This window comes from Musca autumnalis, unplaced genomic scaffold (assembly GCF_047663935.1).
Source record: "Musca autumnalis isolate F117 unplaced genomic scaffold, ASM4766393v1 scaffold_3, whole genome shotgun sequence".
NCBI lineage: Eukaryota > Metazoa > Arthropoda > Insecta > Diptera > Muscidae > Musca > Musca autumnalis.
Genome location: NW_027411866.1, coordinates 62,668,306 through 62,695,497, shown reverse-complemented (window position 1 = coordinate 62,695,497; position 27,192 = coordinate 62,668,306). Strand labels below are relative to the sequence as shown.

At 36.5% G+C, this 27,192-nt stretch overlaps 1 protein-coding gene across 2 annotated transcripts in view; it reads right to left on the bottom strand.

Annotated features, from left to right (window-relative positions):
- Window positions 1-430: 430 nt before the first annotated feature.
- Window positions 431-27,192, bottom strand: part of Dok (docking protein homolog) — a 161,187-nt gene continuing 134,425 nt past the window's right edge. For both annotated transcript variants that reach the window (XM_073979170.1, XM_073979171.1), the window contains one exon: window positions 431-2,476. In XM_073979170.1, coding sequence (XP_073835271.1) covers window positions 773-2,476 — 1,704 coding nt within the window. In that variant the 3' untranslated portion in view covers window positions 431-772. The remainder of the gene's footprint in view (window positions 2,477-27,192) is intronic.

Below are 27,192 nucleotides of genomic sequence, written 5' to 3'. Positions count from 1 at the left end.
CCTATTATTGTTGTTGGCGTTTTTTATTGTTGGACTGCAGAATTTTACATCTTTGTGTTTATTTCAGCTTTTGTCCATATTTTGTTGTATTCAAGTATTTGAATAACAACAAAATGTTTTACAGTGGATATGAAATTGATTAGTTGCGGGCGGAGGGTCGGGAATACTATAGTTTCAGTTGTCACCAAACAACTTCATCAGTTCCCTTTTCCGCCGACTCTGTATCGATAAACAGGTCATTGTGTTTTATTTTTCTCTAAATTTCTTTACATACTGCTATGCAAACGGTCTCACTGCAATTTTTATTCAAACTAGACATTCGAATTCGCCTTTTATAATTAAATTTAAAAACGACAACAAATTGGTTTCCGCAGGAAATAGTGTATCGTGTAAGTTTATCTGGAACATTCAAAGGACATGTAAACAATACTTAGAAAAATTAATTCTTTATTATTTAAAAAAATATTATAAACAATTCTTAAAAATAGTTTTAAGTGAATGTTTTCTGCACTGTAATGTATGTATATACAACGTATATTTATATTGTCACAATTTTAATTTACTGAATATATTTAAACATATCTTTTAAATTGTAGAAATGAAGGACTATATAGGCAAATTGAATTATTTTAACTTATAAAATAGTATGTTGTATGTATATTGTTTTAAAAATATCTCGTATGTTGGCAATAATATAAACTTTTAATACGATGATATAAACGAATGCAAATATCATAATCACAGATTGATACTCAAATATTTTTAATAATAGTTATATCTCATTTACAACTCTTTTTGATTTACCCACTTGCACATAATTTATGCCGCTATCTTCTTTAGTTACAGATTCGCTGTTTGAAGAACGGCTACTAACACTTATAGGATGTACCGTGGTGGACAACGGTGAGTTCTTTGATTTTCGAAGTACGCCGTATCCTAAATGTGTGTCATCAGCTTTGCGACATGGATCTGTGTCGGGAACATTTATGAATTCATATTCATTTTGTAATGGCGTTGTGGACAAGCTTTGATTTGCAAACGAAGTTATAGGCACTATTGTCTTGTATCCACTGGAAGCCCTATTGTTAGCGGTTAAGAACTCGAGACGATCGTAAGTTAGATCAGTAGGTATAATATTTGAAACGCTTTTGGGGCTTTCTCCAATGTCAATATCAAACATCGCCGGTGATCCTAGTTGCAAAGTATCCCTTAACATGTCTCTTGTATTTACAATTGCATCGCGATTCCAATGATTGTCTTGAAAATCGTTATTATCTGATGTTCGTATATTTTCATTGTGCTTTACTTCATTTATTCCTAACGTTTTCCATGCTTCGGTAATATTTGCAATGCTTTCATAATCTCGTTCTGCCGGCGTTTCCCCGAATGCAACTGCTTCCCGAGTAGTGTCAGATACTATATTAAGCGCACGATGTATATTCGGGGATGGAGGGTTTAGTATAACGGTCGATCCGATTGCTTTACTTGAATTACTTGTTGTAATTGTTACAGCTTCGAATTGTTTATACTTTGTGTGATCAAGTCCAATATTGTGTTCAATATTTAAAGGTATATGCTGGGTCTCAACAACAGCAGCAGGTTTATCTGTCGTAGATACAATTCTACGAGGCGGTTTATTTGGAATATTTTTTGGTGTATGTGCCATTAAGCAGCTAGAATCTGTCGAATTAAAAACCTTGAGTATTTGATTTGAACTAGTATCTTTTTCAGAAGAATGCTGTGTCGAAAATGAAGGTGGTAATGGACTACGTGAACCGGCTTCCATTGATGCAGCCGCATTAAGTTGATTTTCGCAACTATCAATAGTAACACCGTCGCCAGATATTAATTTTTTCATACATTTCATTTTCGAAGACATACAACGGAAAACGTCCTGGGGATTCGAATGATCCAGTATAAATATACCCTCTCCAGTTGAACACTTCCTTCCAGCTTCAAACGTAAATTTTCCGTCGCGGTACCCATATTTACGAATAAAACGGTAAGGCCAATTGGATATAACAGTTTTGGAACCATTGGTTGATTTTAACTGTAGCTCAGTAGCTGTTAACTGCAGCATGTAACACTTGGGATCTATATTACAGCGTATTGACGCTTCCGTCGGAACAAGAGAAACTATGAACAAGCCATCGCCATATGAACTGCAGTACAGATCGTTATCCTCTTCAATGGCAGACATACTCTGGGTGTTCTCATTTTTATTACGAAAAGCAACATTTTGAAGGGCATTCACCCATTCTTTTAAACTCTCCTCATTAATAGCATTAAGGGTTAATGTCGCTGTTTTTTTAACTATGCATATAAGATTAGCCGGCGACGGTTCTTGAGTTATTTTAACGCAGTTTTCCAGAGTAATAATTTTTGGATTTTTGTCATCCTTTGACTCGCATATTTCCAGACGTTCAATTCCATATCGACTTGATTTAAACAGTAAACAATATTTTTGACTTGATTTCTAAAAATACAAGATAGTAAAAAAAATTTTAAGGTTTCATTTTCTTACGCAAAAAATTGTAAAGAAAGTATCGAATATTTATTTAAAGATTGAATAAGTTTTGTCAATTATTTGAAGTTTAACCTTAAGAACGAGAAAAATGATAACATATACATACATTAATTAAATTTTGTTCATCAAATTTGTTATTTCTTTCTATCAACAGTGAAGGAAGTAAATAAGGGTAGTTAATATATGTTCTGCCCAATGGTAGTTGATACATGACGAAACAGTTGTAAAATATAATTAAAGTTAAAGCGAATTGCAAAAGTGCTTATAACAAATGTATAGAATCACCGGCCGGACAACATCAATTTTTTCCACAGTAGGGACAAAAAAATATAAAATTTGCCTGAAGTCGGCATGGGGTTATAAACATTGATTTTTATCGATTACTTTTAGCTAAAAATTATGAAAAATACTAAAGAAATACTTTAAAGGCTAATTAATAAAAAAAAAATAGTTTCAATTTGAAAGGAACTTTAGCGATTTTAAGCAATATTAGCCATGATTTGAAATACGTACGTTGTGGGTGCCGACAACTGGGGAATGGTGCCGACTACTGGTGAAAAAGCAGTATTTCACTAAAATTGTAATTTTTGCATGTTGAACAGAAATAATCAAAAAAATTGTTTATATAATCTAAAACTACACAAAATAACGAATCATAACAACTTAAATTTAATTTGATTGGATATTTAGACTCGGAATGACATACGGCAGAAGATACGAGAATCCTTAAAGTGCCGACTACTGGTGCACTTACCCTATGTAATGTGACAAGATGTTCACAAATATACAGTGAACGTTAAAATAAACATTACACCACTCAACAAATTTTTTAAAATTAAATTTTAGATTTTTTTAACATGTAAATATAACTTTTTTAAGTATATTGTGGCGAGTAAAAACCCCGAAAATATTACACCCTTCCACAGTTTCCAATAGGGATTAAATTAAGTTTGCATTTTTAGCAAACGTAAGAGAATTTTTTATTTATTTAACTTCTTCATAGTAAAGGCATATTTTGGATTTGAACTTCTTTTCATCATATTGGGGCCTGCAAACGTTAAATCATCGATTGTTTTGGTGTAATCCGGAGACATTTTCCCCATTGGATCCCTGGTACCGCTTTCGTTTAATTTTGGCATAAAATAGGCTTCAATTTACCTTTCTGTCGATTTTTTTTTCTGTAAGTACACAGTGAATTTGAAGTCTAGAGACTATAAGGAATAATCGCGGACACATAGGAGTCAACTGTACAATATGTTATTCAATTATATGGACGCACGTTTCAGAACCCTGTCCCATTCCTCTACACTGGGGTCTATTATATCGTATCAGTATGAGTGGAAAGCTTTGTTTTCATATCACTGAACCATAAAAGCCATTTATCCGAAACCTGTTACAGTCATGCAGTCTCTGAACATGTAGGTGACTTCATTATTGGTCTGTTCCAGTACTGCAAGAATATACTACTTTTTACAATTTTTTTCGATAACATAAAGGAAAAAAGGTTATCGTAGTAAAAATATGTAGCTTCTTGCAGGTTCTGGAACAGGGCATTTGTTTGAGCATATTTACCATATTCCCATCATTAAAAGCTTCGTAGGTACTTCTCGAACTTTTTCATTTTAAAGGTAGAATAGAATATGTTGCAAAAAATCGAGTCGATTGGACAAATATTAGCTGTGATATGTGGGTTAGAAAGGGAAATTTCATTGTGATTTGTATGTAACATAGGAATTTTAAACGCGGTTCACTCGAAATGTAATTTTTGAATGCGGTGCCCACTATAGCTCGAAAACGGCTGATGCGATCTTCATATGTTTTTGTGTGATTATTATACATAAAAAGATTGTCCTTAAACGAGAGACATTTCTTAACAATTTTTTTGGCGGATTTATGGCGAAAAACTATGAATTTTTTAAGTAAATCGAAATTTTGATTTTGACAGTTTAAATTTTTTAAATGGATATTTTTTTTTATTTTCGCTTCGCTTGTAAATTTTAGAAAATCGAAATATTGGCCTATTTTAAAGTATAAGCAGCATAGAATATGTGCTATAACTTTTAAGTCGATCGGACCAAAATTGACTGAGGTATGAGTGTTGGAAGAGAAAAAATCATTGTGATTTGTATGTAGCAGAGAAACTTAAAACGTGTTTTTCTCAAAATGACATTTTGAAAACGGTGCCAACTCTAGCTCAAAAACCGGATTGCTTTGTTTCTCTTCTTCAACCATATGATATGGCATTCAAACGACTTTTAACAGTGGAAAGAAGAATGCGAAGAATTAGATAAAGGCTACGCCAGAATTATGTTGGAACAGGAGGCAAGAACAGTTAGACATTTCACTTGCCTCATTTCGGGGTTATAAATCCCAATAAAAATAAGTTACAATTTGTTATCGACGCTGCGCACGTTGGGGCAAGATTGAAAAAAACGGGTCTTAATTGAAAAATTGAAACACAAATTTTTGGTAATCTGTCTTGACAGGGTTAACGAGTACAAACAAAATTCAACTTGACTAGCCAAAATAGGAAAGTCGTATGTAAAATTTTTACATATTTTTTACATGTTGTTAATAGCATATTAACTTCTGTTTTCCCTGAAGTGTGGAAGACTTCTAAAATTGTGCCAGTAGAAAAGAAAAATGCGACTGATTTTCGGCCGATTTCAATGTTATCAGTTTGTTCTAAAATCGTCGAACACATACTAAACAAGTAAAAAAGTGTCAGTCGGCTTTGCCGACAGAGATATACCCTCAGCCTGTGTATATTGAAAAAAATTTTTCCCAGAAAAAACGTATGTATTTAGTGTTTTAAAATTTTTGGGAATTTGAACCGACAAAAATGTTCATTAGGATTAGAGATCAAAAGTTTTGTGGAGGAGATACTAAAAGGAATGGATCTACATTGACCATTATGGAATTGGATCTCCAGCCACTACATATGGTGTCATAGGGGGTTTTTACACCCTTCGTGATGTTTGGTCAAGAAGTATGGACTTGCCCCTGAAAAAACGTTTACCATCGTAATTGATGCAGCGAATGCAAGTTACTTCAACAAGAATCAAAGTGATTCGATAGCAGGTCTTAAAGTGAACTTATCCGAAATTTTGTGTGGGAGGTACCGGACGGAGTGGACTAATATAGTCCATATTTGAACCTGATCTATATCTAGTAGATATATTAGGATGTGTAAAGTATGGACCAATTCGGACACTCCCTTCAAGATTTACCGTATGAACAAATTTTCCGAACATTTTTGAACTTTTGTGGGGGAGGTACCTGAAGGAGTGGACCGATATGGCTTATCTTCAAACTTAAACTATGATTGGACAAAATATTAGTAAGGCCAAATTTTGGACCGAATCAGCAGATCCGTTCTAGAGTTATCTTGCGCTCCAACCACCTCACACAGTGTTATAGGGGTTTTGTGCAATATTCAGGCTATTTTCTCAGGAAGTATGGACTTGCCCCTGATGAAACTTGTTCCGTCGTATGGGGGACAGTGAAGTTGCTAAAACAAAAATCAAAGCGATTCGAGAGCAGGTCCTAAACTGAACTTATCCGAAATTTTGTGCGGGAGGTACCCGAAGGAGTGGAACGATTGAGTCCATATTGGAACCTCATCTAAGTCTTGTAGGCATTTCACGAGTTGCAAATTATGGTCCAAATCGGTTACTTTCTTCAAGAGTTATTGTACGTATAAAATATCCGAACATTTTCGAAATTTTGTGGGGGAGGTACCCGAAGGAGTGGACCGATATAACCCATCTTCGAACTTAAACTAAGTTTGGACAAAATATTACGAAGGCCAAACTTTGGACCGAATCGGTTGATCCGTTCGAGAGTTATCGTGCGCTCCAGCCAGCCAGGCAGACAGACAGACGGACGGACATTGCTCAAACGACTCCAAATTGTCTGAAACACATTTCGTCCAAACATACTTGGGGTCTAAAACCATTATTTCGATGAGGCACATTTTGCCCGTATGAAAGTGTATATACCCTCGTTAGCATAAATGCTGAGAGTATAAAAAACAAATGTTGTTTTACTTTGAAAATAATAACCTTTTCCATGATTCTCAGTGTGGGTTTATGTTGTGTATTTTGAAATGAAAATAAGCACGCGATGAATAAGTTTTAATTCAATAATTCTTTATTAAATACTTAACACAAACAAAGTTTAATATTAATCGAAGATGGAGGTTGAACGTTTTGATCTGTTTGATGGTTGAAATCGAAGTGGACAAAAAGATTATAACTAGTAAGCAAAATGGCAGTTACCAAAAATGTAGCGAATAGTTAATTAGTACAAAAGATACATTAATAGAAAGAGAATTTATAACATAGAAACAGAGTTGCCATGTGTATGAAATATAATATTGAATAAACTATGGTCTCCCAGGCTTAATAAGGACTGGTCCCACAGGAGAACATCTTTTCGGCTTGAAAATTGATAAGTACGGCATATTAATTGAGGATTTGATTTTTAAAGCAGGTTCCGTCAAAATAGTTGATGTTGAATTTTAGCTGTTTTCCTTTTTAGAAAATTTAGAAGTTGGAATTTGAACGTTGATTGATTCGAATGTGTTGAATTCATTGACGTGTTGACTAACGCAATTTTAAATTTTTTTTGTACTCTGGAACTTTTGCCATTCCTCCCAGGCTTAAACAGCGCTTGTATGCGGTCCGAAATCATGTATGTTTGATTTTTCTGTATTTCTGGTCGGTCGCATCACAGTTTGCACCATAGAATCGATTTCATTGAAATTTATGTTAAAACGGCGTATCCATCCACGCTCCAATACTGTAGAACAATTTGAATTCACTATATACATTTCTTCGTTTGATGTTTTGTTTTTGTTTATTTGAACGTCCACAACACCCACAGGCACAATAACTTCCCCCGTGTAGGATCGAAATGTAATTTTTGATTTCCTTATTGGATTATTAATATGTAATTTTTTGTATTGATTTTGCGAAATTAATGTGTGGCACGCACCAGAATCCACTTCAAACTTTTGTTTTCTTCCTTCTACTTGTAAATCCGCGTAGAACTTTTCATTATCTTTTGTTGACGTTCGCTTATTGTTTTGGTTGGAATCGATAATTTTGTTTATTCCAAAACAATCATCTGTGGGGTATGTTCCGTGAGACAAACTTGAAACACTTTGTGAACGGATCAGCTGGTTGCACTCATCGATCAGGTGTGTGTGTTTATTTACTGTTGATTTACTTTGGTTCAGTTTTGCTTTTATGCATACTTCTTCTACATGACCGATTCTCCCACATAAGCGGCACTTTAATTTATTTTTGTTAATTTTGCACTCATTTGCTATGTGATTTGATTGCCCACAGCGCACACACATACCATCTAAGCCCAATTCGCTGTAATTGATTCTTGATGTTTGGCGGGTTTGATTACGGCTTCGATTTTCTTTTTGGCGGTATTGATAAATTTGATTGATTTGTGTTGATGTGTCATTTGATATTGCCTGACTGTCAAGTTTTGCAGCTTCAAGTGTTGTTGCTTTCTCTACTATTTGCTTAAATGATGCATTGGGTGTTTGTAGTAGTTGTTCACGTATATGTGTATCTCGCAAGCCTCTTATAAACTGAGAGCGCAAACATATCTCCGCCACAGATTTTCTACATTCACACTCAAACGTTGTTGTAGAACTGCTACGAATTCAGAAATGTTTGGGTTCTCATTTTGAACTTCACAAAGGAATCGATGTTGTTCAACCAAAACATTCTTTTTAGGACAAAAATGTGTAGTTAGAAGTTGAATTATTTCATCATAACTTAAATCACTTATGTTTCTTGGGGCTGCTAATGTTGCTAGCGTTGAATATGTTGATGATCCAATGTATTGCAACAACAATTTAGCACTAGTTATTTTATCGTCGAATACACCTTTTAACTGCAGATGCAATTCTAAACGCTCTTTATACGTTTTGAAGCTTTCATTTTTAGGTTCAAATTGATCGAAGTTTGTAATAATGTTGGCACTGGTAGATGTTGTTGCAGACGATGCTTGTTGGTTCTTCATAGCTGTTGCCATTGTATTAATGGCTTCTAGAAGTTGCGCCAATTGAGCTGACTCCATTTTGCGTTGCAAAAGTTAAAGGAATTTATTTAATTTATGCACAGATTCTTATTCAAAGTTTATTGAAATTTACTTTACACTCGTCGCCAATCTTTGTTGTGTATTTTGAAATGAAAATAAGCACGCGATCAATAAGATTTAATTCAATAATTCTTTATTAAATACTTAACACAACAAAGTTTAATATTAATCGAAAATGGAGGTTGAACGTTTTGATCTGTTTGATGGTTGAAATCGAAGTGGACAAAAAGATTATAACTAGTAAGCAAAATGACAGTTACCAAAAATGTAGCGAATAGTTAATTAGTACAAAAGATACATTAATAGAAAGAGAATTTATAACATAGAAACAGAGTTGCCATGTGCATGAAATATAATATTGAATACACTACAGTTTAGAAATAATAGAAGTGCAGCAACAGTTCTTGCAGGCTTGACTGATGAAATTCGAGCCAATTATGGTGGAACCCGGTTTTGTATTCGTCGCTGGACTTAGAAAAAGCGTTTGACCGAGTTCATCACGCCACACTTTTGAGGCAGTTACAATGCATGTATAATTTTTCAGGCAGTGCCTGTTCTTTGTTGTGGTCCTATCTAAATGGTAGGAGTCAGTTGGTTAGTGTGGGTGGCAGGTGTAGTGGCCAGCTTGCGGTGAGTAGTGGAGTGCCCCAAGGGTCTGTTTTGGGACCTCTCCTATTTGTTATTTACATGAACGATCTTTTTGCCAATTTGGAGAATTGGAGTGTCCCGTTCGCTTTTGCTGATGATCTTCAGTTAGTGTTAAAGGAGATTCGAGATTTCCCTATGTGTTGCAATCTCAGGTAGATCTAGTTATGGATTTGCTGCATAAGTGGACAGATGACAGCAAGCTTAAGGTAAATCCGTTAAAAAGTAAAGCTTTTTGTTTTCTACGTGTAGTAGTAAAAATGTTCATGTAATGTATGCTGGTGGGCTTATTGAATATGTTGGGCAGCTTGAATGCCTCGGTGTTATACTTGACAATAAGCTTTCCTTTACGCAGCATATAACTCGTGTGGTGTCGAGAGTAAATTGGACCCTAAGATCTCTTTACAGCACTGATTTGTCTTTAACATTAACGCCAAAACCCTGGGTCTCAGAGGTCCTTGTTGGCTTCTAGCAACTCAGGTTTTTCCCTATTCCATTTACTCTTTTTCTTTCTCACTGCCGCTCACCTACTTATATATGTATGCGTGTCGTCTGTGCTTTCTCGGACTTTCATACTTTCCTTTTGTTCAATCATAAATTACTTGCAATTCAACCATTGTAACATTCGGTAAGCAACGATTTTCAACTAATTCTTTTCTACCTTCTTTCAATAAAAAGAACACTTTTTCTGTTCAAAATCACAAATTGATTCCGCTTGGTTTTTCTTTTCTTTTATTCTTTTCACGCAATCCAATCTGGGAGAAATATTGTGTTTCCAACAATATTTCTTTGGTTCGGGTTCTAAGGTTTTCACTTTCTACAGGAAAACATTCAACGCTTCAAAAATTGGTGTTTTCATTTGGTCCTTCGAGCCGGATATTACTGCCCTGAAAATTCTGTTCCAGTTTGGGATTCATTGCATCCAGATTAACATTTTTCATCCCTTCATCCATCATCACCTAAGGTAAGTTTGTGATTCGTTCTTTTACAAAAGTGCAAATTTTTCTATAAGCAAAAGTGCATTTGCCGTCGGCAAAACATAATTTCATTTCTTTCAATACGCGGTTTCGGTGGAAGAGTGTCGGTTTCGTTTCATCTATTTTCTAAGAGAAAAGTGCAATTGTGTTTTTTTTTCTGTTAAAATTATCCATTCGGTGGTTATTTTAATAAAAGATAAAAATGTCTCTTTAATTTGTTCAATTATCATTGCAATTGTTGTTGCATTTATAAAAAAATAATAATAAGAGAAGTTTTCTACTCTTTGTTCCTTCCTTAAAGACATAATTGCATTATTTCTCCTTCTTTTGTGCTTCATTCCCGCATAAATTCGAAGTTTCGCGCTGCATTAATTCGTGTGTGTTATTTACCAACAAGTGACAACAACAATTTTATTCTTTCATTATTCTGTCATTGCACTTGTTCCCGCTGTGTGCTGGTGATATTTCAATATTTATTGTTGTTGTTCTTGTTTTCGATTCTATTTCGCTCGATCATATGCTGATAGGGTTCTACACGTTGATTTTTGACTCTTAGAATTCCTTTTAAATGCAGAGTTCTCAAAATCGACTAAATTCGACTTTGGTAGTTTCATTTTCGACTTTTGTGCAGGGTTCTCAAATTTGATTTTTTTCTTCCATTAAACCTGCTAAAATCTTTCGAAAGATAATAATTGGTTGTTTCTTCCGATATTATAAAATATATTCCAATACAAAAAAAAAAATAAATTCATCCAACTTTATATACATTTTTGGAAATTTTTTGGTTTTTGAAAATATATTTATTTTTCTTTCAATATCATTATTTCGCATAACAACAAATACGATTTTTAGTACAAGTATATTTGTTTTGAATAAATATGTTGTATAAAACGTCGTAAAAGACTGACAAATTGTGTGATTTAAATATTTTTCTCAATTTTTCATATATTTTTGCTGACTTTTCGTCCACTTCTTTAAACAAAAAAAAAAAAAAAAAAAGAAAAAGCAAAAAACCAATCGTAATTTCGACATTTAATTGGTCTATTCACCATTTTAAGAGGTTTTTTCTCGAATTCTGTTGAAGCGAAAAGTGACCTTTTGGTATTTTTACAGGAATTTCCATTCTAACCAGAATTTTCTGCTTTTAATCTGAAATTCTAAATTTTGTCCATTCGATATATATTCCTGGGTTCTTGTTCATTCCTTTTTTCATACTCAAGGTCCTTTTGAAGATGTCACTCGATTCATTCATTCGTCTAGCCGACACCCTCGTGGGATTTGACGCTGATCTAGCTAATAATATTCTTCCAGTCAACTCTGTTCACTTAATTCGGCTTCATACAGAGGAAATAAAGTCCTTATGGACTAAAATTAAATCTGAATATGACACTTTCGTCAAAGACTATGTTTCAGAAGCCCACGAGGAAGAAGAATCAGGTGACGAAGATCAAGCTTCTGAACTGGACACAATTCGCGCTAAGTTCAAAACCATTTACCTTACTTATTGTAAGTGTATTGCCAAATTGTCCGAAATTTCAGACGAACTGCGGGCAGATGCTGCTCCTAAGCAATCTCCAGCCCAGTCTAGTCAAGTTCCTCAATCCCATTCCTCCAACATTCCTTCAGGATATTCTTTCAATTTGCCACCTTGCGATCTTGAAGTTTTTTCAGGGGATTCTATGGCATGGCCCACATTCCGGGACATGTTCACGGCTGTGTACATAGATAATTCCTGTCTCAGTTCTGTGGAAAAACTCTTCCATTTAGTTCAAAAAACCAAAGGTGAAGCAAAAGAAATTGTTCAGAAGAGCCCTCTAACTAATAGTGGATTCGCTCAAGCTTGGTCCAGTCTTTGCGATCGCTACGAAAACAAGCGAGTTCTCGTCAATGGCCAGTTAAAAGTTCTTTTCAATTTACCCGATGTTCGTTCCGAGTCCGCTCAGGGTTTGAAACGCCTCCAGCGAGACATAAATTCTTGCATTTCCGTCCTGAAGACTTATGACATTGATGTAAAGAGTTGGGATCCCATCTTTGTCTTCTTGTGCTCAAATCGGCTTCCGGACTCTACCCTCACTATCTGGGAACAGACTCTTTCTGATAAGTCCAGTATTCCACGGTGGGCGGAACTGGACACATTCCTTACCAATAGGTATCTTACGTTAGAGTCTGTTTCCGAGATGCGCAGAGGTGTTCCTGGGTCCAGTAATAAGGAAAATTCGTCCGAAGGGAAGTCGAAACCTTCAAAGAAGTTAAGTTCTTTCCAGAGTAAGGTATCCGATCCGAAGTGTCCCTTATGTCCGAATGAGGCTCACATTATTCGAAAGTGTCCAAAATTCCTAAGGATGAATCCTGATGTTCGCAGTTCAGAGATAAAGCGACAGGGGTTATGTCTCAATTGCTTCTCAAAAACACATTCGGTCAAGAATTGTCCAAGCAAGCATAACTGCTATACTTGCAATAAACGACATAACACACTTCTTCACAAGATTCCAGTCAATTCCACTTCCTCCGTACCGCCTTCTGTATCTAACACAGCTTCCAATTCAAATTTCAATCCCAACTCTGCCTCATTCTCTCGTTCAGAAATACAGTCCACTAGCAACGGGGTTGGGAATGTGCAAAATTATTTTTCGACTAGCGCTCAGGGAGTTTTGTTAGGTACAGCTATGGTACAAATTTTGCATAATGGTGTAACATATTCAGCTCGTGCTCTGTTTGATTCTGGGTCTGAAGGCACATTCATCACAGAGCGTCTGTTCAACCAAATAAAGTTACCCTTCAAGCGTACCAATGCCCAAATTTCAGGATTGAACAATTCCAATTCTGCCAGTGTACGGAAACAGTGCACTTTCGTTCTTTCGTCCAAGGTTGAGCGCAACTTCAAATTGACAGTATCTGCTTTTGTTATTCCAAAGCTTTCGGGTAATCTGCCAAGTCATTCTATCCCGGCATCATTCTTCAAAGATCTTCCAGATATTTCCTTGGCTGACCCTAACTTCTTTAAGAGTGCGCAAATCGACTTGCTTTTTGGTAGCGACGTTCTACCTTCTTTACTGCTTCCTAATTCAAAGGCAGGGATTTGTGGCTCTCTTCTGGGTCAAGAGACCATCTTCGGATGGATCTTGACAGGTCCTGTTAACAGCAATTCTTCCGGGACAGTCAAAATTATTTCAAATTTCTGTGAAATCTCTTTGCATAAAGAGATTTCACGCTTTTGGGAGGTGGAGAATCTTCCAAGGAAGAACTTCCTATCCCCTTCCGATCAATTTTGTGAAGATCTGTTCAAATCTACTACTACGAGAGCGGATGATGGTAGGTATATTGTTCGTTTGCCCTTTAAGGAGGCAAATTCTAATGGTGTAGGTTTGGGACATTCCAGGTCCAGTGCTATGGCTCAGTTCCTTAGGAACGAAGCTCGACTTATGCGAACTCCCGAGTTAAAGGGAGAGTATGATCGAGTGGTTCGGGAATACAGTGAGCTGGGTCATATGCACTTGGTATCTTCTTCTAGTTCTTCCTCCCGTCCTACTTATTATCTACCTCACCACGCGGTTGTCAAGCCTGATCGCACATCCACAAAGGTTCGAGTGGTCTTCAATGCCTCCTCTCCTTCTTCGAGTGGTTTAAGTCTGAATGATACCCTTCATACGGGTCCAATTCTGCAATCCGACTTAACTATGCTGATTTTAAGATGGAGATTCTTTCGTTACGTATTCAATGCCGACATTGAGAAAATGTATAGGCAAATTCTTGTTCATCCAGATGATGCAAAATTCCAGAGGATTTTATATCGTTCAAATCCAAATGAGGAAGTTCAAGATTTCCAGTTAGAAACGGTAACATTCGGTGTGAATTCAGCACCTTACCTTGCCATTCGTGTCTTGCATCAGTTGGCAGACGATGTTCGTTCTGAGCTTCCTAGGGCGAGCGATATTCTTCGCAACTTAATGTACGTCGATGATGTTCTAGGTGGTGCGCATTCAATTTCGTTGGCACTTAGTTCTATTCAGCAGTTACAATCTGCATTGAAATCCGCAGGCTTTTCCTTGCGAAAATGGACCGCAAATATAAAGGATGTTCTGGCTGATATTCCGTCCGAACATCTCCTTCACAAGAACTTTCTTGAGTTCGAAGAAAATAGTACTGCCAAAATGTTGGGCATACGATGGGATGCTCGTTCTGATTCGTTCTTTTTCATGGCCAAACCATTTTCAGATTCCGTCACGTACACAAAACGTTTAGTTCTTTCGCAAATAGCAAAATTGTTTGATCCAGCCGGTTGGCTATCTCCTTGTGTGGTTTTGGCAAAAATTCTGATGCAGAGGATCTGGGCGTCTGGTATCGATTGGGATGAGGCTTTATCCCACGACATAGTTTCAGAATGGCTGCGTTTCCAGGCGGATTTTCCGTCCATCGAAAAAATTAGAATTCCACGCTGGGTAAATTTCACTCCAGCCAGCACTGTTCAATTCCACGGTTTCTGTGACGCGTCAGAAAACGCTTATGCAGCGGCGTTGTACGTTCGCATTTCTTCCGGTGCTTCTGTTTCAACGCACCTAGTCTATTCGAAGACTAAAGTAGCTCCCTTGAAAACCCTGTCCATTCCGAGACTTGAGTTATGTGGAGCAGCACTTCTTTCAGAGATGATCGATAGCCTACTTCCGCTGTTGGACGTTCCGTCTTATTCCATATTCTGTTGGACGGACTCCACAATTGTTCTTTCGTGGTTAGCTAAGCCACCTTGTTTCTGGAAAACGTTCGTGGCGAATAGAGTTTCCAACATAATTCAGGTTGTTGATTCTTCCAAGTGGCGTCATGTCTCTTCCGAGACGAATCCTGCCGATCTGGCAAGCAGAGGCGTTCTTCCGTCCGACCTAGTCGGTAATGACTTATGGTGGCAGGGCCCTCATTGGTTGCGAGATTCACCGACAACGTGGTGCGCAGATAACGTTCCAGTTTCGGAAACCACTCTGGAGAGGAAATCCGTTCACGTAAATTTCGCCTACTTTTCCGAATTTGAAGATGTTCTAGAAAGGTTCTCTTGCTTTGGCAAAGCCCTTCGTTCTCTCGCTATAGTCTATCGATTCATCTCCCGTACGCATCCAAGGCATCGTTCAAATTCTGTCCCTCAATCTGGTCCCTTGACTAGTGACGAGTTAAACCTGGCACGGAATCGCTGGATTCAAGTGTGTCAGAAATCATTCTACCCGAACGAGTACAATGCATTATCCGCTAAACGTTCCATTCCTGCTTCCAGTGGTATTCGAAACCTTAATCCTTTCCTTGATTCGGAAGGAATAATTCGTTCAAGTGGTCGACTTTCTTCCTCACCTGGATTATCTTTTAATGAGAAACATCCCATAATTCTTCCTTCCAATTGTCATTATTCAAAGTTGCTTGTTTCATTCGTTCATTCGGTAACTCTTCATGGTGGAAACCAGCTAGTTCTGAGAATTATTCGATCTCAATACTGGATTCCGAAAGTCAAGAATCTCATCAAGGTTACCATAAATAAATGTAAAGCTTGCATTCTGTACAAGCATCGTTGTCAGCGACAATTAATGGCAGCACTTCCTCCAGAAAGAACTGAGTTCTCTCGTCCGTTCTCCCGAACTGGTCTTGATTTCGCAGGGCCTTTCGATATAAAAACCTATAACGGTCGTTCTTGCCGTACCACCAAGGGATACGTATGCGTTTTCGTGTGTTTCTCCACGAAGGCTATTCATCTGGAAGCCACATCTGATCTTTCGACATCCACTTTTCTTTCCGCGTTTCATCGTTTCGTTTCACGAAGAGGTTGTCCTTTGGAGTTATATTCGGATAATGGCACAACATTCGTAGGTGCTTCGAAGCTCTTAGCTCGGAACTTCCTTCAAGCCACTCGGGATAGAGTTGCTGCCTATTATTCTCTTCAGCGGCTGTCATGGCACTTTATCCCTCCAGGGGCTCCACATATGGGTGGTTTGTGGGAAGCAGGGGTTAAGAGCTTCAAAGGTCACTTCCGGAAATTCGCAGGTACGATGAAGTTGACCTTTGAAGAGTTTTCCACATTGCTTTGTCGCATAGAGGCTTGCTTAAATTCGCGCCCTCTATCCCCGATGTCTCAGGATCCTTCCGACTTGGCTGCTTTGACTCCAGGTCATTTCCTTATTGGGACTCCCATTCTGGTTCCCGTTGATCCACATGCTGATAGTTCCTCCATTTCAATTCTAAATCGCTGGGAAAAGCTTAAGGCAATTCACCAAACTTTCTGTTCTCGATGGAAGAACGAATACTTGCGTGAACTTCAGAAGCGCAATAAGTGGCAAACTTCCGAGCCCAACGTCACCGTCGATTCATTAGTAGCCGTCATCGATGACAATCTTCCACCGAACGCGTGGCGTCTCGGCCGCATTTCGAAAGTATATATGGGTTCAGACGGTCGTGTTCGAGTCGCGGATGTAGTTACCCAACGGGGAACTATAACCCGGCCCATCACGAAACTCGTCGTAATATCCGCCCAAAACTAATACTTTCTGCCGATACCATTATTCGTTCTGATGTCCAATATATAACATTCCGTTATATTCGTTCCGATGTCCAATCTATACCAATCCGGTATATTCTTTCTGATGTCCAACCTATACCAATCCGGTATATTCTTTCTGATGTCCAGTCTATAACAATCCGTTATATTCTTTCTGATGTCCAGTCTATAACAATCCGTTATATTCTTTCTGATGTCCAGTCTATAACAATCCGTTATATTCCTTCTACGTCTATTAGAACAACATGCCGAGGTCGCCTTCCCGTGCAAAATCAGTCATCCGTTCCAGTGTGGAGAGACAGCATACGTCGTATTCCTGCCGCCTATGTAAAGGCCGTCACCCATTGCGATACTGCAAAAAATTCCTGGGCTTGAGCACGGCTGGTCGTCTTGGTGCGGTTGAGAAGTACAAATATTGCAAAAACTGTTTGGCTCACGAACACTCTCATGGCGGCTGCTTTTCATCTCAGGGGTGCAGAAAGTGTAATCGAAACCATCACACCCTGCTCCACATTCAGCAAGACAAACCAAGAGACGCTCTCCCCGTTCGTCCAAGACCGGAAGGGGGTCGTGATTCGCAAGCAGAACCGTCACCATCAACTTCCAAGGTAACCTCCGTCACCACTTTATCTTCGTTATTACGGCAAAACACAATTATCCTGGTACCCACGGCGGTTGTTAAGATCACGGATGGCAACGTGAAATCATCAGCAAGGTGCTTGTTAGATTCGGGTGCGTCGGTGAGCAGGATATCCAAGAAGTTGGCAGATTCCTTAAATTTTACTTCGCTCACTATGGACGGTGAGACGCTTTGTCCGCTGACGATAAAACCTAGGTTTGATTCCGAACGTCAGGTGGATGTAATGCTCAAGGTGGATAATCGGATCAACTTGAAAACTCCGTCCAGGGCAATACCTAAGAAAGTTAAAGACCACTTCCAGAACCTGTATCTTGCCGACTCAACATTCTATGAACGTTCCGTCTACGATATTATCCTTGGCGCTGATGTATATACGAAGGTGATTTGTGACGGTACTATTTCCCGACCAGGGTTACCTACAGCGATCAATACCATCTTCGGCTGGGCTATATTCGGACCGTATTCTGTATAGTTCCTGATATCCAAAATATCACGTTTCTATTCTGAAACAGTTCTTTCCTAAAAATAAACTGAATTCCATTGAAAAATTTGCACTGATTTGTTTTAACTTTATTCTTATGAACGAAACACAAACTTTCCTTTTCAGCTACATATACATCATCCATAACATACATATTCGACTTTTTCCCTCAATAACTTTTAACTTCGATTACATTACATTGTAATCCGGAAAAGTACACACGACATGGAGTTCTATTCTTTCATTTCATTGCAGCATTACTGCAAGGTGGGCGGTAATGTTAACGCCAAAACCCTGGGTCTCAGAGGTCCTTGTTGGCTTCTAGCAACTCAGGTTTTTCCCTATTCCATTTACTCTTTTTCTTTCTCACTGCCGCTCACCTACTTATATATGTATGCGTGTCGTCTGTGCTTTCTCGGACTTTCATACTTTCCTTTTGTTCAATCATAAATTACTTGCAATTCAACCATTGTAACATTCGGTAAGCAACGATTTTCAACTAATTCTTTTCTACCTTCTTTCAATAAAAAGAACACTTTTTCTGTTCAAAATCACAAATTGATTCCGCTTGGTTTTTCTTTTCTTTTATTCTTTTCACGCAATCCAATCTGGGAGAAATATTGTGTTTCCAACAATATTTCTTTGGTTCGGGTTCTAAGGTTTTCACTTTCTACAGGAAAACATTCAACGCTTCAAAAATTGGTGTTTTCAGCCATCTTTTGTCAAAGAGCGTTTAGTTAAGGCTCTTGTTCTTCCATCTATACTGTATTGTTTTGAAATTTATTCGGGTACGGCACAATGTTGTTTGAACTTGGTACAGCTGTCTTTGAACCGAGCGGTGCGGTACATTTATGGTTTGAAAAGCCGTTCACATATATCGCAGTATGTGCACAAATTTCTGTTCTGTTCGTTTTCCTCTGTTTTGAACTGTCGGTTGTTGCTCATGTTTTTCAAGCTAATTGTTTCTCAATGTCCGAAATTTCTGGTAAGGGCCTTTATGTTTTTTCATTCGTCAAGAAGCTTTCAGTTGCAAATTCCCCTAGTTGTTCATTTAATGGATTCGTCATTCCTAGTTAGAGTGGCTCGTCTATATAATGTTTTGCCCCCTGCGTTAAAAAATTTTGGTGTTTCGTATACTACGTACTCCAACAAACTTCTTCAGCATTTCAAATAGTGTTATTGAGACGAATTTTTCTAGTACATATACAGTGAGTGTCAAAAATATTCGGTTTTCAATTTCACCAATAATAACACCTCAGTATTTTAGAAGCCCATGCCCGATATCCAAAAAACCAAATACCTGGGAGGGAAGGTAGAGGAATCTCCTGAAAAATTACGGCTAAACCGCCCTTAATTTTCTTGAAATTGGTCACTGAGTCCTAAATGGCTTTCAGAAGATAGAAAATATGCACTTACTTTCCAAAAAAGTTAAAGGAATTTATTTAATTTATGCACAGATTCTTATTCAAAGTTTATTGAAATTTACTTTACACTCGTCGCCAATCTTTGTTGTGTATTTTGAAATGAAAATAAGCACGCGATCAATAAGATTTAATTCAATAATTCTTTATTAAATACTTAACACAACAAAGTTTAATATTAATCGAAAATGGAGGTTGAACGTTTTGATCTGTTTGATGGTTGAAATCGAAGTGGACAAAAAGATTATAACTAGTAAGCAAAATGACAGTTACCAAAAATGTAGCGAATAGTTAATTAGTACAAAAGATACATTAATAGAAAGAGAATTTATAACATAGAAACAGAGTTGCCATGTGCATGAAATATAATATTGAATACACTACAGTTTAGAAATAATAGAAGTGCAGCAACAGTTCTTGCAGGCTTGACTGATGAAATTGGAGCCAATTATGGTGGAACCCGGTTTTGTATTCGTCGCTGGACTTAGAAAAAGCGTTTGACCGAGTTCATCACGCCACACTTTTGAGGCAGTTACAATGCATGTATAATTTTTCAGGCAGTGCCTGTTCTTTGTTGTGGTCCTATCTAAATGGTAGGAGTCAGTTGGTTAGTGTGGGTGGCAGGTGTAGTGGCCAGCTTGCGGTGAGTAGTGGAGTGCCCCAAGGGTCTGTTTTGGGACCTCTCCTATTTGTTATTTACATGAACGATCTTTTTGCCAATTTGGAGAATTGGAGTGTCCCGTTCGCTTTTGCTGATGATCTTCAGTTAGTGTTTAAAGGAGATTCGAGATTTCCCTCTGTGTTGCAATCTCAGGTAGATCTAGTTATGGATTTGCTGCATAAGTGGACAGATGACAGCAAGCTTAAGGTAAATCCGTTAAAAAGTAAAGCTTTTTGTTTTCTACGTGTAGTAGTATAAATGTTCATATAATGTATGCTGGTGGGCTTATTGAATATGTTGGGCAGCTTGAATGCCTCGGTGTTATACTTGACAATAAGCTTTCCTTTACGCAGCATATAACTCGTGTGGTGTCGAGAGTAAATTGGACCCTAAGATCTCTTTACAGCACTGATTTGTCTTTGCCATCTTTTGTCAAAGAGCGTTTAGTTAAGGCTCTTGTTCTTCCATCTATACTGTATTGTTTTGAAATTTATTCGGGTACGGCACAATGTTGTTTGAACTTGGTACAGCTGTCTTTGAACCGAGCGGTGCGGTACATTTATGGTTTGAAAAGCCGTTCACATATATCGCAGTATGTGCACAAATTTCTGGGCTGTTCGTTTTCCTCTGTTTTGAACTGTCGGTTGTTGCTCATGTTTTTAAGCTAATTGTTTCTCAATGTCCGAAATTTCTGGTAAGGGCCTTTATGTTTTTTCATTCGTCAAGAAGCTTTCAGTTGCAAATTCCCCTAGTTGTTCATTTAATGGATACGTCATTCCTAGTTAGAGTGGCTCGTCTATATAATGTTTTGCCCCCTGCGTTAAAAAATTTTGGTGTTTCGTATACTACGTACTCCAACAAACTTCTTCAGCATTTCAAATAGTGTTATTGAGACGAATTTTTCTAGTACATATACAGTGAGTGTCAAAAATATTCGGTTTTCAATTTCACCAACAATAACACCTCAGTATTTTAGAAGCCCATGCCCGATATCCAAAAAACCAAATACCTGGGAGGGAAGGTAGAGGAATCTCCTGAAAAATTACGGCTAAACCGCCCTTAATTTTCTTGAAATTGGTCACTGAGTCCTAAATGGCTTTCAGAAGATAGAAAATATGCACTTACTTTCCAAAAAATCGTAAGGATAAAGCCTTTCATGGCCTTGTAACACATCATAAGTCATTGATAAACACATGTCCCTAGCAGCTCCTTCGTACTTTTTGTGTGGGAGTACACAGAAAGGCCGGAAACTTGGTGGTATACTGATTTTCCTGCTTAGGCATTCGAAACTAACTCCATTTCACCAAGTTTCTGATGTGCATCAAGTATTGAAGGTACATCAAGGCGAAACTTGAACTAGATTTTTGGTTACGTAAATAACCCTATGGTTTGTGATGTGTTACAAGGCCATGAAAGGCTTTATCCTTACGATTTTTTTGTAATGTAAGTGCATATTTTCTATCTTCTGAAAGTCATTTAGGACTCAGTGACCAATTTCAAGAAAATTAAGGGCGGTTTAGCCGTAATTTTTCAGGAGATTCCTCTACCTTCCCTCCCAGCTAGCTTATGTGTTTCACGAAATCGATTATTTCTATATTTTCGAGACTTTTGCACATTATTTCAACTATATTCGACTAAATATTCAAAAATAAGGCAAAATTTCCTTTTATTTCTGCTGTTTTTATAACAAAATATGACCAGTTTTCCCTTTACTGGGATAGCGTTTTTTCTTAGCGCTAAATTTTAATAATTTGCTATAAAATGTAATATTTTTGCACTCAGGAACAAAGATTCTGTTCGCAATTATCAAAATGTATACTAATATTGCAGAAAAAGTTCGATAATGACCTGTTTTTTGGCAAAATATTTAACAAAAGTTACAAAAACCGAATATTTTTGACGCATAGAAAACAGGGTTAACAACGCTTATAGGGTTGCCATGGATCCATGTTGCATACACTTTTTAATTGCCATAGGACCAACATTTTTTTAGGTATTTGGTTTTTTGGATATCGGGCATGGGCTTCTAAAACACTGAGGTGTTATTATTGGTGAAATTGAAAACCGAATATTTTTGACACTCACTGTACATTAATTTTCGTTAATGCCTCTGAGAAGGCAGTCATAAAAGGAAAAAAAATGTTTTTTGTGGTTATGCCTAATGTGGTGTAGTATTAGCTATCTTGCTTATGCGCATTTTTCCTTGAGGGAGGATAATTACTATTTTTTATAGTTTATTTATATTTTTATTTAATACAATAATATTTTAAGAAATTATTTTAAGAATTTTTAATGTTTACTTATAAAAAATGGAGTAGTTTTTCCTGTTTAAGGTTTAGCTTAATGCGTACATACATATATTGTAATTTTTTATTTATGGGCCCCATCGCTTCAAATTACATGTGAAATAAATGAAATGAAATAAAATGAAAAAGTATCCGAGAAATTGATAAGTATTGGGACCCCAAAACTAACGATTTCATATTTATTCTAATGCGCCGTTTCCACGGTAAGTCATTCGCTCTCTATTCGTTGTTCGCGACCATACAAAATTCTGAGAGCGAACGACGATTTTTCTACGCTGTTCAAGTAGAAATACTATCTGAATGACGAATAAATTTGTCTTATCGCTAAAAAATTAGAGAACTTATCAAAAAAAAAAAAAAAAAAAAAAAAAAAAAAAATAAATTAATTTTGACAAGCCTAAATTCAAAATATAAATATTTCGTATCATTTCATTTATTTACTGAGTAATATAAACAAGCCATTATGGCCAATATCTTATATTAACAATATACAAATTCAAATAAAATTAACAAGTAAAAACGCAACTCACAAAATCATAAGGAGTTATTCCGCAAGTACTCAAAGCACCTTGCTCTATATACTTTTCAAAGGACAATCCAAGAAAATCCAGAACATACAGAGATACATGGTCCTAACGCCGCAAACCATACACATAACGAACAATAGAGTAAACAATTTTAGAAATTCGTTGGACTTGACAAGAAGGTGCACTAGATATAATTTCCAAACAACAGTTAACATGGGTCATCAAAGCCGATTGAGCCACTAAGGCAGTATAATTTCCGAAGCTGGAACCTCACACGAGCATATCCATATGCACATTGAAACCCAATCTACTGTCAATAACAACACCCAGGCATTTGAAGTGGTCAACAAACTCAATATCCAAAATTTCATCCAACTACTTTAATTCATTCGGACGCTAGAGTGATTTCCACAGACGGACAGACATGCCTAGTCGATGTAGAATTGCACGCTGATCAAGAATATTAATATCAACCAAAATAGTCTACATACACCCTATAAATCTCGAGTTTTAAGGGTAAGGAAACATTTTTATGAAAATCCAAGTACATAATTCTATTTTATATCCCTAATGAACAAAAATAAATACAACAAAAATATATTCCATAATACGAATAACGGTAAATTCTATAAAAATTAAATAAATTAATAGGGAAAACGTATACATACACTCCAATGAAATATAGAGATTACCGTAAAATTAATGGAATAAGCAATACAAATTTTACATTTTATTGCTTTATCGAATGTCTTTGGTTGTCCATGATACCTTTTAGACAAAATAGGAACATATTTGTGGATTAATTGCCGTTATTTAAGGTCAGACTTCGCGTATAACTTGTTAAAGCGGACCCTTGCAGATTTCTTTGAGTTTTTGAGTTTGTTACTTTATAAAACCCCAGAAAATGCAACGGGACTGATAATTTTGAGATCCTAGTCTGCTTTGAAGTTGTCCTTGTAAACATTAAATGCTTGTGAACTTTGCAAAATGTACGAATTCCTGACTTTTCTTATAAAGTTTATAGGTTTCACAGCAGTCCAAGGGGCAAATTACATGCAGAAGCCTTGGAATTACCTTGTAATAAGGTCTAGTACAATCTTCGAGCATCCATTGAATCGAGATTTATAGGGTGTACGTAGACTTTTTTGGTTGACTGTAATTTGTGGGATCTACCATGATTATTTCGAGTAGTTACAAACGGAATGACAAACTTCCTGACTTTTCTCATAAAGTTTATAGGTTTCACAGCAGTCCAAGGGGCAAATTACATTCAGAAGCCTTGGAATTACCTTGTAATAAGGTCTGATACAATCCTCGAGCATCCATTGAATCAGCAATGTAAAATAATGCGACTTTATAGCGCTTTAAGTGACCCTAACGATCATAATACGAGAGCATAGTAGTTAACAGTGTAAATTTCATGCATTTTTGATGGTGTTTTTATTTTGATGCTTTGGAAACTTTAGGAGCGGGTTTGTAGAATAATGTTGTACATTTTTGATTGAGTTAAGGTTCAAAAATTATATCAGACATTATTACAAGGTAATTCCAAGGCTTCTGCATGTATTTTGCCCCTTGGAATGCTGTGAAAACTATTAACTTTATGAGAAAACTAAGGAATTCGTATATTTAACGAAGCTTAGGAGCATACATTATCCACAAGAACAACTTCAAAGCACTCTATAAACTACCAGACTGAAAAGACGTAAAATGTAAAATTTGCATTGCTTATTCCATAAATTTTACGGTAATCTCAATATTTCATTGGGGTGTATGTACACTTTTCCCTATTATTTTTTTTAATTTTTATAGAATTTACCGTTATTAGTATTATGGAATATATTTTTGTTGTATTTAAATTTGTTCATTAGGCATATGAAGTAGAACTATGTACTTGGATTTTTCATAAAAATGTTTCCTTATCCTTAAAACTCGATATTTATAGGGTGTATGTAGACTTTTTTGGTTGACTGTAATTTGTGGGGTCTACCATGATTATTTCGAGTAGTTACAAATGGAATGACAAACTTAATATACCCCCCATCTTATGGTGGAGGGTATAAAAAGATGAATGAAAAGTTGTGAACTAAACATTTTATATATGTAGGTGCAGAAGAAGAAGGTAGTATTTCCATAGACTAATAAAAGTGTAGACAAAGAAATCCTCTCAATGAGTGTGAATTGAGTCCGTTAGCTATGCACTCAATTTTTAAAATGGGAATAACTATACATTTTTAAACCATTTATTCTGGTAAAAGATAATATGTGGGTAATCTTGGCCGCATCTACATCCTCATATGAAAATATTCAAAAAATATTGCGATTTACCCCAAAACATTGTGTAATTGAGTGAAAACACTGCGCAGTTTCCGTAAGGGCGACACCTACAAAAAACAAGCACATTACAATTTCTCAGTCTATACATTTATTAGTCTATGGTATTTTCTTATTAATTCCACACACATTTCATGTACATTATTTTAATATCACGCGAAAAATTAGGCACAAAAAGGAAACAAATAACTGAACACTAATTTTTGCTTTGTTTCTTTACATTTTTAAATAAAACCAAACTGTCAACATTTTCTTTACCAGAGAAATTTATTCAAACGCAAAAATGGAAAAAATTTGCAAACAATCTGGCCTAAATGTCAAGATCGATGTATCAGCCAATCAGAAGCCAGAAAACACGCTGCTACCCAGCAAAATAAATTGGAAGTAGTGCAATGTGGACTAGTTCTGTCACGGCATGTTTTGATGCAGTTCAAACGGAGTCGTGAAAAAGGCACTCCAGTCCTCACATTTTAACTGCATTTGGATGCAATCCAAAGAATCACATCCACTTGTCACATTTTAACAACATCCGGATGCAGTTCAGCGGAGTCGTGAAAAAGGCAATCCAATTCTTCACAATTTAACAGCATCCGGATGCAGTCCAAACGGAGTCGTGAAAAAGGCACTCCGTTCGCTACATATTATTAGCAGTTGTTAGAGATCCCTACATGCACATAAATCAGTTTGTACATCTCTACAGGCAGCGACATAAATTTTCCAATAAGAGATAAGCGTGTTAATATTTTCAAACATTTGTTAATACAAACTGAATAATATTTCATTTGTGAACATTTTTCCGGTAACTCAAGAGAAGAAAATTTCCGAATGGAGTGCTGTTGGAGTACATGTCGAAATCTTAACTGGTTATGGGAAGACAACCCATTTAGCAAATGAAACAAAAACTGTTCAGCTTGGAACAATGGAGAATTTTCATAATTTGTGTTAATGTAATAAAGTTCTTAATATTTTTGTTTTACACAAATAATGCATTTTATTTGTTCTGGCATATTTTGTAATGGCTTGCACAATTTCCGCAGAATTCCTGTATCAAAACACGTGCTTTGAACTGCCTCCTATTCTACCCCAAAGGGTTAGTTAAAATGCAATGCCAAAGGGTCAGTTAAAATGCAGTGCCAGAGGGTCAGTTAAAATGCAGTGCCAAAGGGTCAGTTAAAATGCAGTGCAATGGAGTGCCTCTTTCCGTAGTCACGCTCTTGTAAAAATCATGAGTGAAAATGCATAATTTGATGCACTTCCAGATCACTTGTACATATCATTTAACTGCCTCTTTGGAGGCAAACTTTTTGCTGGGTAGTTTCTACTTACCCTAAGTTATGTGATAGAAAAAAATTGGAAAAATAATACTAATTAGTACTATTTTGCAGGTTCTGGAACACAGCAAACGTATAAAAACGGTATTGAAAATACCAAAATTACATATATGTTTTATTTTTTCAAATTTTCATAAAAACGAGGAAACAAAATTTACGAAAAAGTAAATAACGTTTCTATTAATTACGAATGGTGTCGTAGAAACGGGTTAAATCGTGTACGTTATTCGGCAGGCGAACAACGTAACCCAAACGCTTGTGGGAACATGCTATAAAATTCAACATGGTTTCCTTTGATTTTGTCAAAATGAAGCGAGCTCCAACCAAAATAGAATTGTTAAACATTTCAATGTCAGTCTTTGAAACATACAATGCCGCTCATTTGAATAGAACCCCCTACCAATTTTTTCAATCTTCATTCATTTCCGTTTTATACAAGATATGTAGTGTTGAAGTTTTGTTATTTTTTGTTTCATGTGTTTTGAGTAAATATAGTCATTCATTTGTATTCATGACCGATTTATATAAGAATTATAGAACGAAAGCAAAATAAAGTCAAACATTTAAGTAAAAAATTGGGTTCATTTGAATACAACCCCCTCATTATTGGAATATCGATGCATATTCACTCTATATTGAAAATTAAGTACTTTCAGTAGCATTCATTATAACTATATCCCTCTGAATATA